This window comes from Elaeis guineensis, chromosome 5 (assembly GCF_000442705.2).
Source record: "Elaeis guineensis isolate ETL-2024a chromosome 5, EG11, whole genome shotgun sequence".
In the NCBI taxonomy this organism is placed as follows: Eukaryota; Viridiplantae; Streptophyta; class Magnoliopsida; order Arecales; family Arecaceae; genus Elaeis; species Elaeis guineensis.
In genome coordinates this window covers 97,804,043-97,818,975 of record NC_025997.2, presented here as the reverse complement: position 1 = coordinate 97,818,975, position 14,933 = coordinate 97,804,043, and the positions used below count along the sequence as shown (strand labels likewise).

General features: G+C 38.2%; 1 protein-coding gene across 1 annotated transcript; it reads left to right on the top strand.

The window, feature by feature from the left end:
• Positions 1–7,919: 7,919 nt before the first annotated feature.
• On the top strand, positions 7,920–11,632 carry LOC105036078 (cytochrome P450 71A1). Its single transcript, XM_010911819.4, has 2 exons — positions 7,920–8,830; positions 10,867–11,632. Exons 1-2 carry the CDS (start codon positions 7,949–7,951, stop codon positions 11,482–11,484), a joined length of 1,500 nt encoding a protein of 499 aa, XP_010910121.1. The 5' UTR covers positions 7,920–7,948; the 3' UTR covers positions 11,485–11,632.
• Positions 11,633–14,933: the final 3,301 nt, after the last annotated feature.

The following is a 14,933-nucleotide window of genomic DNA, read 5'->3' as shown; positions in this document are numbered from 1 at the left end:
ATTATCCAGTAATTGGCACAAATGGGTATATAGAAATAAACTGGATGAACATAAAAATATAATTAGGAATAAAGCAAGATTGATTGCAAAGGATTATAATCAAGAAGAGAAAATTGATTTTGATAAGACCTTTGCACCTGTTACTAAATTAGAAGCAATTAGACTTTTACTTACATATGCTAGCTTTATGAATTTTAAGTTATTCCAAATGGATGTCAAAAGTGCTTTTCTAAATGGATATATTACTGAAGAAGTTTATGTAGAACAACCTCCCAGTTTTGAAAATTATGCTTTTCCTAATCATATTTTTAAATTAAACAAAGCATTATATGGTTTGAAACAAACACCTAGGGCTTGGTATGAAAGGCTAAGTAAATTTCTGCTTAATAATAATTTTTCAAGAAGAAATGTAGACACAACCATTTTCATTAAAAGAAATTAAGATGATATCTTAGTTATACAAATATACGTTGATGACATTATTTTTGGGTCTACTTATGAAATTCTTTGTCAAGATTTTGCTAAGCTCATGCAAGGGAAGTTCGAGATGAGCATGATGGGAGAACTTACATTCTTCTTCGGACTTCAAATCAAACAAACAAAGGAAGGAATCTTCATCACTCAAAGCAAATATACAAGAGAACTATTCAAAAGATTTGGAATGGAGGGTTCCAAAGCAATTGGTACATCCATGAGCCCATCATGAAAGCTTGACAAGGATGAAAGAGGTAAAAATATAGACTTAAAATTTTATAGAGACATGATTGATTCTCTATTGTATTTAACTACTAGTAGACCAGATATTATGTTTAGTGTATGTCTTTGTGCTCACTTTCAATCAAATCCAAAAGAATCACACTTGAATGTAGTTAAAAGAATCCTTAGATATTTAAATGGTACACAAATTCTAGGACTATGATATTCTAAGGACTCATCAATTGACTTAATAAGATATTCAGAAGCCGATTTTGCTGGATGTAGATTAGATAGAAAAAGTACTAGTAGAACTTGATAATTCTTTGAAGTTAACTTAATCTCTTGGTTTAGCAAGAAATAAAATTCGGTGGTACTGTCTATGGTCCAGGCCGAATACATTATAGCCGGAAGTTATTGTGCTCAAATCTTATGGATTAAGCAACAACTTAAAGACTTTGGCATCAAACTTAATAAAACTCCCATAAGATGTGATAATACTAGTGCTATCAATCTAACTAAAAATCTAATTCAGCACTTTAGATCAAAACATATTGAAATTAGACATCATTTCATAAGAGAATATGTTCAAAATAATAATATAATTCTTGACTATATATGTACTGAGAAATAATTGGCTGACATTTTTACCAAGGCCTTAAGTGAAGATAGATTTTGTGAAATTAGAAGAGAACTAAAAATTTTTGATCCATCAGCTTAAGTATCTCTCTAATTCTAAGTTCTTAATGTCAAAAATTTATTGAACCAAATTTGTTGAGCTCAATTCTCATCTCTTCTTTTTTTTTAAAAGCTCAAAACTGTACTTCACATGATCAATCTCTAGGTAGATATTTTTTTCTCAAAGTTTCAGATTTTTTCAAATTTTTTCATCATTCTTATGAATTTTTCTGTGCCATGAGTCGATCCCCAAGATCGACCCTAGGGTAAATTTGTAATTCTGTCAAAATCCTTCGGGTGCTCTCTTTTTATTGAGAAATTTTCTTTGAGCCGACTCAGCCCTTCTTCTTTTTCCTCCCACCAAACCAAAAGCTCTCCCTCTCTTCTCCCTCAAATCGAAGATTTCTTTCAAATCTCTCTTCCCATCGATTTTTATCCTTTAAATCGTCCGTTTAGGAACCAACTTCCTCTCCTCTTTCTTTCTCGTTTGGGCAATTTGAGCTTGCCCTAGATTCTACCTCTTTTTTCCAAATCGATGCTTCACCTCTCCAAAATCTTGGCTTTTCCACTAGAATCCTTTCCTCTCTACCTCATTTAGTCTCCTAAACTCCTTGCAAGTTCTTCTTGTCCAAATGGCTCCCAAAATGAAGCTCCCATAGAGAAGAAAATCTGTTCGCGGGTTGCAAGAGACTGAACGCAGGAAAAGAATGGCAGTCGATCCCTCTCCTGCTCCAATCCCAGCTCCAGGTCCTACTTCAGCTTCTACACAGTCTCCAATCAGCCCAAGCAAGGTATCCCTCTCTGATCGAAAAGTGGAACCCAGAAAAAATATAGATTTCAAGTTTTTTGAAAAAAAAAGGTTCTCCATTGAAATAAAGATTAAAAATCAAGGATGAAAGTTTTACTGTCTATTGAAAGAAAATACCTATGTTGATCTGATCAGATAATTTTATTTGAATTTAAGTTACTTCAATGGAACAGTAAAATCTACAGTGAAAGATATCGATATTATTTATGATCCTTTGCATTTGAGACAAATGCTGCACTTATCTTGTGAAGGCTATACTAATATGGAGCTTCCAATTAAAGAAGAAGGAATTAATGTTATCTTAGGAAGAACTTTTACTGAAAGTTTAAATAAATTAGAAGCCAAGATACTTTCAGTGGAAATGAGGTTTTTGCATCACATGGTGACCCAGCTCTTTGTCCCTACGAGTGGCAGGCATGACCTCTTATCCGGTAGGAAAATTTATATCATATATCATGTGATCACTGAGACCCCCTTGAACCTTCCTATTCTGATGATTGAGGCCATAAGGGAGATCTTGAACAGGTTTAAGGCTCACTTGCCTTATGGTATGGCACTCACCCTGATCTTTAGGAGGTTCGGAGTTAGTTTTGAGGGAGAAGTAGTTGCCAGATTATCTCATTCCGACACCATCAACCGTCACACACTGCACCGCATGGGTTTTTCAAAGACTGATAGCAGTTGGTCAACGGGTGTTGAGGAGAGTGCTGAGGAGAGAGTCGAGGAGGAGAGACCATCTTCACCTTCTCGTGATCATAGAGCATCTCTTGATATTCAGTTCATATCTGATCATGAGGCTGGTCTTTCAAAGTCTATGAGGAGGTATGTTTCTGTATGGCAGTCTGGGAGCAGAGTAGATCATTCAGAGATCAAACTGGCAGACGATCATATTCAGATGATGTCCCAACGTGTTACCTCCATTTTATCTCAGCAGTTTGCCACCTCAGATTTTGCTCAGAGAATGACTTCTCAGGCTGTTTCAGATCAGACCATGATCCCTCATATCTCTACTATTTTTCAGATGCTCACAACTCAGTCCGTACGACTTGAGGAGCTTGAGAGATGTGTTCTGAAACTGACGGGCAAAGTTCTAGATTTGTAGAGGCAGGTATTAGCCTTAGTCCATCTCCAGCCGCATGAGGACATCACGGAAGTCTCAGATCTATCTGTAGAGATGGCTAGACTTCGAAGAGTTTTAGAGAGTGGATTTGACTTTTTGAGAAGAGAGATCAGGGGCTTTCGTAAGACTGTCTCTACTCAGTTTAGTACCCTGATGCAGTTTGTGTCGAGAGCCTTGGATCTTTTGGACACCATCAGACTTTCTCTTCTAGCATAGTCCGTAGCTTACCAGGCTCCAGGATTCTCTCGCCCCTCTACTCATGCCGGTACTTCTATCCATGGTCGAGGCAGACGTGTCGAGGTCGTGTCTGTGGATTTGATCTTATATCTCCTCATCATATCTTTGACTCTTCAGATTCTGATCCCTCTAGCCATGATATCTATTAGATCTAGAATAGTTATTTTTTTTTTATTTTTGCCTAAGATCTATCTTATGGCCTTTGTATTTTGTTGGCTGATTGACTCTTGGATAGTTGTTATCTATGATTTTTGTATGATCTATGTATTTTGACTTAATGTATTCAATTACATTTTGATATATATATATTTTTTTATGCTTTAAATTTCAATGAATGTCTTTGGATTAATGTTTATGAATGGGATCAATTAAAATATTTTAATTATAAGATATGAAAAATGACTCATATATGTGTGATGAAATATCATGAATAGCAATATCTTCTAAATGAGCAAATTGATATATCTTTTATTATTGCTATAGTGAGGGGGAGTAGAGAAATAAACAATGAAAGAGAGGGAGTAAAGAAATAAAATATGGTATCAAAAATAGAGAGTATAGAAAATATGTCCTTTATGTTATCTTTTTTTTTCTCTCTTCAAAATTTCTTAAGATCTTAATTGATGCTGTCAAAAAGGGAGAGTAGAGAATCAAAAATCGAGATCGAGCAGTAAGCAATAGAAAAATAGAATCGAGAGCAATAACCAAAATTATCAAAGCAAATGAGAAAAATTATCAAAGCAAATGTGTCAAAGAACCAAAATTATCAGTAATTTTTAAAACAAATGATCTAATAAGCAAATTTTAATTTGATCTTCAAACTACTCATAATGCATTTCATTCAAATAACTGACTATGATATTTAAGTGATGAATCTTCATAAATTTAAAATTCATGTTCAATGCTTTATATATGTTATACTCTGCTTTTGCTCAACTATTTTGTCATCATCAAAAAAGGGAAGATTGTTGCTTCTTGAATTGATTTTGATGATTATAAAGCATTTAAGGAGGTTACTAATGATTTTGGCTTAGAAAAAGATTTATTATTTTTCAGGACAAAATCGTAATTTCATCAAGTCCTAACTTGAAAGCCTCAAGAGCAAGAACAAAAGATTTATGATCTATTGGAGATAATTTTAATATTTTTTGATGTATATTTTGAAAGAAAATAATATTTATAAAATTAAGTCGACCCCATGAGTCAACTTATGTCAAATGAGGCTGAACGGCATGCTGTTTTTTAGCTAGCACACCCAATTGAGTCGATCTTTGTGCATGAGTCGATCCTATGAGTCGACCTCTGTTGCTGTGCATGTTAAAATTACAGAACAATCATTTTCTGTTCTGTGCCACAGAAGTTGACCCTATAAGTCGACTTATGTGTATGAGTCGACCCTATGAGTCGACCCTTGCAATGAAAAAACTCTGTAACGGCTAGTTTTTCAGCTCGTTTTGGCATATTTAATACTCATTTAATGATCTTCAACGGTTCTAAAACTATCCAGATCAGTCTCCACCATCATTTGAAGCTATAAAAAGCACTTAAAGGAGAGAATAAACAAGGTTCTTTTTCAAGCATTCATTTCAACCCTAAGCAAAGAGTCTTCTTGAAGTTAAAGAAGCTTTCATTTCAAGTTCATCAATATCTCAAGAGCTCATTCAAGTCTTCAACAACCTTGAGAAGAATCAAAAAAGCTTTTTCATTGTTGTGTAAAGTATATTTAAAGCTTTATTTACTCATTAAAGGAGCTATATTTATATTTTTATGTGATTAACTATTATACTCTATTTTTTAGTTGATCTTTAGTTTTGAAAGGGTTCCAAAATGTGGAAAGATTGATCCGAATCTTAAATCGAATTGTATTGGGTTGGCTTGTACCTGAAAAATAAGTGTTCTAGCTTGGGATAGCTAGAGTCGGAGGTACTGACATTATATTCTTATTGAATATGATTTAGTGAATTTGAATTCCCAAATAGGAGCTTGGAGAGTGGATGTTGGTGCAAAATTGACACCGAACCACTATAAATCTTGGTTGTTTGTGGTGTGCTTACTTATTCTCTATCTTATTTTTTTTTTCTTTTTGCACTCTTGCATCTAATATCTTCACTTTGTTTAAATCACTCATTTCAACTAACTTGCCTTTTATTACTTAATCCTTATGGTTCTAGATTAATTTAAAATTTTCAAAAACCCAATTCACCCCCTCCTCTTGGGTTACATAGCTGGGCAACACGAAGGATAAAATAATCGGGCTTAGCAGTTCCTCATGTAGTGCAGCAATCCAAATGATCCAAAAATATCTATATTCTCAGTAAATAAATTTAATAAATTATAGTTCCAAAAAGATATCAGATATTCTTCTATGGGGTTCAAGATAGAAAACATATGATTAATGCACTAAGGGAGCAATAGAAATTACAAAAATGATATTATCCTAAGAAAAACTTTTACCTAGTTCTTGTCCGCAAGTTCAAAATAGTAGACAAGTTATTACATCACCATATGGACCATCATCTCTTACTATAGATAATCCACTATATATGAACCATAGAATGCAAACTATCTTCGAAAATTAGTCAAGCATTTCATCAAATGGTGAGAATGCAGATGCTATGCTCCTAGAAGAAAGACCAATGATGCCATGAGGTTGGAAAGATAGTTAACACAGCACAAAAACATTAGAGAGATGATTTACCCGGATCTATAGGATGGTGAGGTTTCAATAATGATTGGAGAGGCTCCCAAGTCGGCTCTACTCTACTGCAGAAAAAAAGATGAGAATAGTTGGTAAGGGATCAATTCGGCAAAGGAATACTTGGAATCAATTTGGCAAAAGAGATGAGCACAGTGACCACGAACCCTAGCGAAGCTCAGTCGATGGGCTCTAGAGGTCATTGTCGGTGATCTCTTGCTGGTTTCAGTCGGGAATAGCTATCGTGACCATGATGGTAACGGCGATGAGAGATCAGAGCAGAATGATCAAGATGGAGGAGCGGTGGAGAGGCTGGAGGAGGAGGGAGACCATTGGCGATGAGATGCCAAAGGAGGAGGGAGAGCATTATCGATGAGGCCAGAGGAGGAGGAGGAGAAGAGGGATCAATTTAGGGCTCAAAATGGAGGGGGATGGTGGGTTTCAAATGAGATAGAGAGTGATCAGTTTTCAATCAGGAACAGAGGCACGGAGCATAGGAGGAATCCAAAGAAGGGGTGGAGCGAAAGAGGGCTAGGGTTTCGACTAAACGGAGGGCTAAGGTAAGTGTGAATTTTAGCGGTGCGTGAGAGCAGTCTGTTGATGCTTTTAAGCATCATAAAAATTATCTTCCGACACTCACAACAAGCATCGGCATATATGAGTGGTGATCTAAAATTACCGATGCATTTCTCTAGCATTAGTAATATGAAGTCGGTAATTCTACTATTTCCTATAGTGATTGCTCCTCCCTCTATAAATAGAGGCAACCAGAAGAGCCTCAAAGGTACATAACTCTCTCACATGCTTCTTTCCATCTGTTCTAAATTTTTGATTTGAGTATCAAAGGATTTCCATCGAAAACTGCTTCTGACTAAAAATTTGTTTTGCAGGACAGTCATCATCATCCTTACCAAATTTTACCCTACTTCAGCTCCATCGATCTGAGTCAAAAATCTACCGCAACAGTATGCTTTGATTTTTTTATGATATTTTATTTTAAATTTTACTGGATTGGATATATTTATGTCAAATTGGCACGATTCGTCCCCTTGTAAAACAAAAAATAATTTTTTCCTCATTATTGCTTTTTCCCCGAAGATATGTTCTCCACGCCGGTGCCCGACAATTTCTTGCCACACCCACCTCTGTTGTGGCTTGTCAAGTGGCTTTATTATAAGTTTTCTTAGTTTTTTTTAAACAAAACTTGCCCTCTCGCGGTCTCAGAAACGGACAGAGCTGGTCGCTGGATTTGTGGCAATAAGTCACTGACACGTAGACTAGAGATTGTGACGCACATGACTTTGGAGCCATTTATTCATATTTAAAAGCTTACATTATTGGTAGGAGACCGGTTCAGACTAATAAATTCCTGGGGCAAGTTTTTTTAAGAATAAATTGCACGAACGCTTTGGAGGTCTGGTAGAATTACCTATTCCCCCCACCATTTATATATAACCTCCTATCATTATCTTACACGTACACAACATTTAGGCATTAATTTTATTTCTCCAAAATATAAAATTCATATAAGCAAACTTATGAGGAGCTCAAATCAAAGTCTCAACATCATTATAGCGTCGTTTAAATCAATAATATGAAGAAGCTAACATTACCATGAATGATGGTAAAATTATTATTTACAACCAGAAGGGTTTCTATAAATACGGAGTAGAGGGAGCTCACTCACCTCTCAAAACAAAACCAGGCAGTAGACGATATGGAGTGCTCAGCTGCTCTCTTAGTTTATTCATGCCTCCTCTTAATACCAATAGCTCTGTTGTTGTATGCCAAGACCACAAGGCCAAGTTTGAGGCTCCCTCCTGGTCCGAGAAGGCTGCCGATCATCGGCAACCTTCATCAATTGGGTGAGCTTCCATACCGCTCCCTCTGCCTCTTGTCAGAGAAACATGGCCCACTTATGAGCCTAAAACTTGGTAGTACACCAACGCTCATCATATCCTCCTCGGATATGGCTTGTGAAATTTTGAAGACCCAAGATCTCATCTTTTGCACCCGACCTCCCCTTGTTGCCCATAAACGATATTCCTATGGTGGATTAGACATGGCCTTCGCACCATACGGAGAACAGTGGAGACAAGTGCGGAGGATCTGTATGTTAGAAGTCTTCAGTGCCAAGCGAGTATTAGCTTTTCAGTCCATAAGGGAGGAAGAAATAGAAACCCTAATACAAACTATCATAAGGAACACATCTAGCAGTCCTGTGAATCTTAGCGAGATGCTGTTGTGTCTCTTTAACAATATAACTAGTCGAGAGGTCTTCAACAGGAGGTTCTCGGGGGATGGTGAGTGTACGAGGAGCAATAATCACGATCTTATAAGGGAGATTATGTCTATAATGGGTGGATTTTGTTTGGGGGATTTTTTCCCCTCGATGGAGTGGTTGGATGTGCTTACCGGCTTGCGCGGGAGAATCGAGAGGAGCTTTCATGGCTTGGATGAGCTCCTCGAGGAGGAGATCAACAAGCACATAAATGCTAAGGGAAACCATGATGACTTCATCGATGTTCTGCTTGGGCTTCAGAAGGATCCAAGCCTTGGGTTCATTCTCACCAGGGATCAAATGAAAGCTATCATCATGGTGAGTAGCTTTACTTTTTCCTTTATTTTATGGAATATATATATATATATATATATATATATATATATATATATGCACAGAGTGCAATGCTTTCTCGCTAGCTATTCTTTGAGCTACATATGCATAGAAAGCATACTTTATGTTATCAACTTGTTGACGTGAATGCAAGGGTATATACCTACTTATAACGCTGTAGGGAAAGACAATATTAGTGAAAAAAAATTTCATGACAAAAGAAATTTGCTCAAAAAAAGTATAGCTTTGGTAACAAAAATTAAATTTCATCATGGTACTAGAGCTAATATTTTTTTATGAAAAAAATTATTTTTGTAGAAAAAAATCAGCAAATATCTGACATCAATTTCAATCATATGGAGGAAATTTTTCTATGATGATCTTTTATGTATTGTGACAAAATTTATTGTCATTAATGATTAAGAAATTTTATTATAAAATATCTTGGATCATTAAATATTTTTGATTTTGGTGTCTTAAATTTTTCATCACCTATTCTAATTTCATTTATAGAAAGTAAAAATAATCTATGATTTCTTTCATAACAAAAATATCGGTCTCACCAAACATCATATGCTTGTTCCCTTCGGAATTTTTTTGGTGGCAATTCTAATTAGTATACTATATGAGGACAAAATCTATTGTAACTAAGAATTTACAAATTTTATAATGAAATGTCACCGGTCACTAAATATTTATGCTTTTGATGATCCAATTTTCTCATCAAATATTTATTTTGTTTTTGAAAATTTTGAAATTAACTACTACAACAATTCATGCTGAAAATACAAGCATATCACCAATGATAGCTAATTTTATGATGATAGCAAAGTTTCATCATCAAACTAGATAAGATATCAAAAATTATAGTAACTAGATAATAATCTATGATTTAAATATTAAACTTCCATTGAGTCTGATTCAACTAACATAGGGATCATTGATCTAACATGATTCGAATTAAAAATATATTAAAAATTAAATTGTTTAAAGCATTAAAACTTTTCAATACTGAATATCATTATCAGTTTTTAATTGCAATGTAAATAAAATTGATTGTGAATTATATATTTTTAAAGAACTTTTAAAAATATATACAAATATTGGAATATGTGAATTATTGATATTTCAAAATATTTACAAAAAATATTTTAAAATATTAAAAATAATGTTAATTTTTTTTGTCAAAAGGAAAACGACTTTATATGAAAATAACTAATTATTAAAATACAAATTATCATATTATATATGAAGTAAGCATTTTTTTGCAATTTGAGTAAATTTGAATAAATATAATAAACCCTTATTACATATTAGAAGAAAATATTGTGATGATAGTTGAGCAGCGTTCAACAATCCAAGAGGTACCGTTGGGTCCGACATATACTAATTATCAAAATATACATGAAATAAGCACAAGTTCATAATGTGAATAAGTTTGAATAAGTATAATAAACTCTTATTATATATTAGAAGTAAATATTGTCATGATGGTTGAGTAGCATGCCACAATCTAATAGGTCAATCTAAGAGGTCTCGTGTTCCACATGCATGAGTGCGTACCTATTTAAAAGATTGTATATGCAACTTGGTTATATTAATCTCATGGTAGAAACGCCGATCCGCGTTATGAGTTCAACAATGCCACCCTGAGCTGGATATTTTATATTTTTAAAACCTTTTGTTCTTCCCCAGTTCCCTTTAAATATGTCTGATTTCTTAATTAAGATAGTAAGAGTGGGTATCCTACTATCCTAGGTATCATACTCCTTAATTGATATAATAGGAGAATAATATATATATATATCGTAGACCTACCAAGAAATTCTGCACTAAGTAGTTGGATAACGACCAATACATGTACAATTAGCCACACATTCTACATTTTATTTTACTCATTTAAAGTATATAAACAATCATTGCAATACATACACATGCATCTTTCTACGTTGTCTGTACTATTTATTTGAATTACATAAATTATGTAATATTGGTTATCTCATCACTTTCATGATTGGCAGAATGTGTTCCTTGGTGGATCAGATACCTCTGCGTCCACCATAGAGTGGGCAATGTCAGAGCTCATGAAAAACCCAAAGATTATGAAGAAGGCACAAGATGAAATTCGAGGTCTCCTAGGAAATAAAGGAAAAGTGGAAGAGTGTGGCATTCAGAAACTTCATTATCTGAAGCTTGTAATAAAAGAAGTTCTTCGATTGCACCCTCCGGCTCCACTATTAATCCCTCGAGAATGCATGCATGATTGCAAAATTAATGGATATGACATTCCTAAAAAAACAATGGTGTATATAAATGCATGGGCCATTGGAAGAGACCCCAACAATTGGCAGGATGCTGAAGCATTCGTGCCTGAAAGGTTTGAAGAGAATGACATCAGCTACAAGGGGCAGCACTTCGATTTTATACCATTCGGGAGTGGCCGAAGGATATGTCCTGGCATGTCACTAGGATTGGTTGCTACGGAGATTGCCCTTGCAAATCTTCTCTATAGGTTCAATTGGGAGTTACCCAATGGAATGAGCAGAGAAGATTTTGGCATGGAAGAGCACTTTGGACTAGTTATTCACAGAAGATCACCTCTTCTTCTGGTGGCAACCCCAACATCTTTCGCTGCATAGAGTTCCTATATGAACCAAGTATAGCTGTCCCCGCCATTGTAGCCTTTTTATAAATAAAATTGAGGAAGGAATTTTACTTTTAAATAACTTCGTACTTGATTTCACTGGAAAATAATGGAAGGATATATGTCTGCTTATTGTGGTTGGAGCCTTTGCATGGTGAGTTTATCAACGAGCATGTCAAAACAAATTCCAAAATATCTATAAATATTAAATGCTGTAAAATTAGATCATCAATAAAATTCTTTGTAATAATTTCTCTTAAAATCTTGTAATAAATAGTGTTGGTGCAGAATTCTGCCGAAGTCGGAGAAGCTGGAGCTGGGACGACCGCGGCCGCCGCCGGGACCTGCAAGGGAAGTCTAAACCAGAGTTGGGGGTGCTCCGGCAAGACCCTCCGACGCTCAAGTCAGTACTCTGCTTCAACAGAAATGGAGTACTCGAGTAAAAATTTTAGCAGAGTTTCGAGATAGAGTTTTGAGCTTAGAGAAGAACGTATCTGAGGGTCTCTTTTTATAGACGGAGAGCGTAACTGATTGACAGCGACATCTGTAACCGTTTGGTAGTGGACCGTTCAGAGCCGTGCGGAGTTTGTTACGGAGAGTAGTGGCGTCAGGGGCCGTTCAGGGCCACGTAGAGTTTGTTATGGAGAGTGGAGTGGTGTCCGTTGTCGTAACTTGCCAGAGAGTGGAGCAAGGTAGTGGCCCTTATCGTGGCTTGCTAGAGAGTGGAGCAAGGTAGTGGCCCTTGTCGTGGCTTGCCAGAGAGTCCGGATCTGTCCGCTAAAGTTCGGCTGAGATGTCTGATGGAGCAAAACGGCTCTCTATCTCGTCGACCTAGGAGAAGCTCAAATGTTCCGAGGTTGCTGACGAGTCTACGGTTGTCGGACGCCTCGGGCGCTGGTGCTACAGATGGGAGTCATCTGCTGCAGAAGCTCGGACGGAGATTTTCTATTGACGAAGTCCGATAGGAGTCTGATTGCTGGAAAAGTCTGTCTGGGATTTGCTTGATGTGGAAGCTAGTCTGAAGATTATCCGTCGAAAAAATTCGGTTTTCTGAAGAATCTGACGGAGGGTCGGCCGGCGATGGACCTCGGATAGCGTTGGGGAGGTTCGACAAACACAGGAGGCGATCAGCCATCGTAGAGACCCAGCTGCTGGAGCCTGTCCATTGCAGAAGCTCATCTGAAATCCATCCGCTGTGGAAGTTCGGACGGAGTCCGGTTCTTGCAGAAGATCGTTCAGAATCCATCCACTGTGGAAGTTCAGATGAAGTCTGGTTCTTGCAGAAGGCCGAAAGGAGGCCGCTTATTGTAGGAGCTCGGATGAGGATCAGTTGTCGTGGAAGCTTGGAATAGTGTCCTGACTGGTGGAGCCAGTCCCATTGTAGAAGTTCGTTCGGAATCCACCCGCTATGGAGAAGCTCGGCTGAAGTCTACCTGTAATAGAAGTTCGGAAGAAATTCGTTTATATTAGAGGCTCGAATGGAATTCGCTTACAGTAGATATCCAGAGTAGACCGCCTGCAGTGGGAGTTCGGCTCTCGCAAGAGCTCGGTTGGAATCCAGAAGGTAGTCGACCGCCGTAAAAATTTGGATGGAGTCTGGTTACTGTAGAAATCTCGTTGTCGAAGGAGCTTGGATATTGACAAAGTCTGAAAGAAGTTCGGAGTAGGGTCGGCCGTTTACAAACTTCGACTGGGGGTATTCTATACCCAACACCAGTCCCCCTACTTTTGAGTTCGGATTCCGAATGAAGGAAGCACAAAGAAATTCTCACAGCCGAAGTTGCCCCCCCTTGATTTTCGCACTCAGTGTTTGCCAGATATTTTGGCATTCGGCATGCCGGTACTGGAGCCTTTTCAGAAAAGATTTTTTCTTTTGGAATTCCCATTGGAGCATGGCTCTAGGTATGACGTAATAATGACTTTGTCAGCTGCCAGCCATTTTCAGCAGCCTGTCATGGTAAGTGGGACATGCGGCGAATGCAGGTCAGCCAGAGGAGATCCACAATCATTATTGCACCGGACTCCGGGGTCTATTTAAACACGTCCTCCTCCTTCAGGGGTTTCACTTTGCCTGAGAGAATCCCTCGGTTCCTCTTCTCTTCTCCGAGAGCTCCGACTTCCTCTAGCATCCTTCTCGGCCTTAGGCGTCCTCCGGGTCGACTTCCATCATCCTTGCCATCTTCCTGCACTCCTGGGGCCAATCTAGGTTAGTTCCGAAACTTCTTGTCATTTTCCTGTCCTTTCCTCTTCGTATTCTGTTCATTTAGCTTCCTCGAGGGCTTGTTTGCTATTTTTTTCAATATTTTTCAAGATTTTTGTGGCTTCCATTTGATCCAAAATATTTTCTGATATCTCCTCTTCTAGCGGTTCTAGGAGTTCGTCAGCCCCAGCTTCCCAAAGTCCTTGTATCGTAGACGAACCGGTAGCTAGGACCGAACCTTGTCTGGCCTTTGCGCCGGACACCATCCCCGATTCCTTGACTCTAGATGAGCTCTCACTGATAAAGATTCAGTATGGAGTTTTTTCGGAGTACGAGCTGGAGCTTCTCGGGCCAACTAATCGGGCTAGCGCCCCTCCTCCCGACCGCTTCTGTCTGTATCAGGAGGCCTTCCGTACCGGACTTCGGCTTCCACTACCGCCCTTTATCGTTGCTCTATTTCATTTTCTGAACATTTTTCTAGTTTCCGTCATGCCGAACTCCTTTAGATTTCTAATAGGATTTCTTTCTCTTTGTAGCTTAGCTGAAGTTTGGCCGACTCTTTTCTTGTTTAAGAATTTCTACATCTTTAAGTGCTATCCCTTGGCAAAGGATTGATGGTACTTCTCCTCCCAGTTCGGTAGAAAGGGGTTGCTGAAAGGCGCCCCTTCTTCTATCCACAACTGGAAGGAGAGGTACTTCTATGTCCGATGCCCGACCTTGGAGCTAGGATTACCCCTTTGGGACTCTCTGAGGGATTCTATCCACCGAGCTTCTAGCCTGGAAAGGAATGACCTCGAAGCCTGCAAAAAGCTCAAGGCCTATCAAGCCCCTCTTCTCTCCGAACTTCTGAAGGAACAACTTTTGTTCAACGTCGGCCTGAGTCCTCTTAACCCTGTCGGTACCATTTTTTTTTTTGGCTGCTTCCCATTTTTCTTATTCTATCTCTGAGCTGTGCAAGTCTTCTTTTATTGCAGACATGGACGTAGGCGTGGCTCGGAGGTTAGCTCAGGGTCTCAAGACCCACAAGAGAAAAGGAGCCTCAACTTTGGGGTCGGCGAAGAGAGCCAGGATGGGAGAGACAAGCTCGACCGTGCCTGCGCAAGTGGCCGTGGCCGTCGACATCCCTTCCGAAGTCGAACCCGAAGTCCCCCGAGCCCTCTCAAGGAGCCCCCCGATCGAGGATCCCATTCCAGAGGCTCATCCCAAGGGGGCTCCCAGGGCCGAAGGGAGGAGATGAAAGAAGA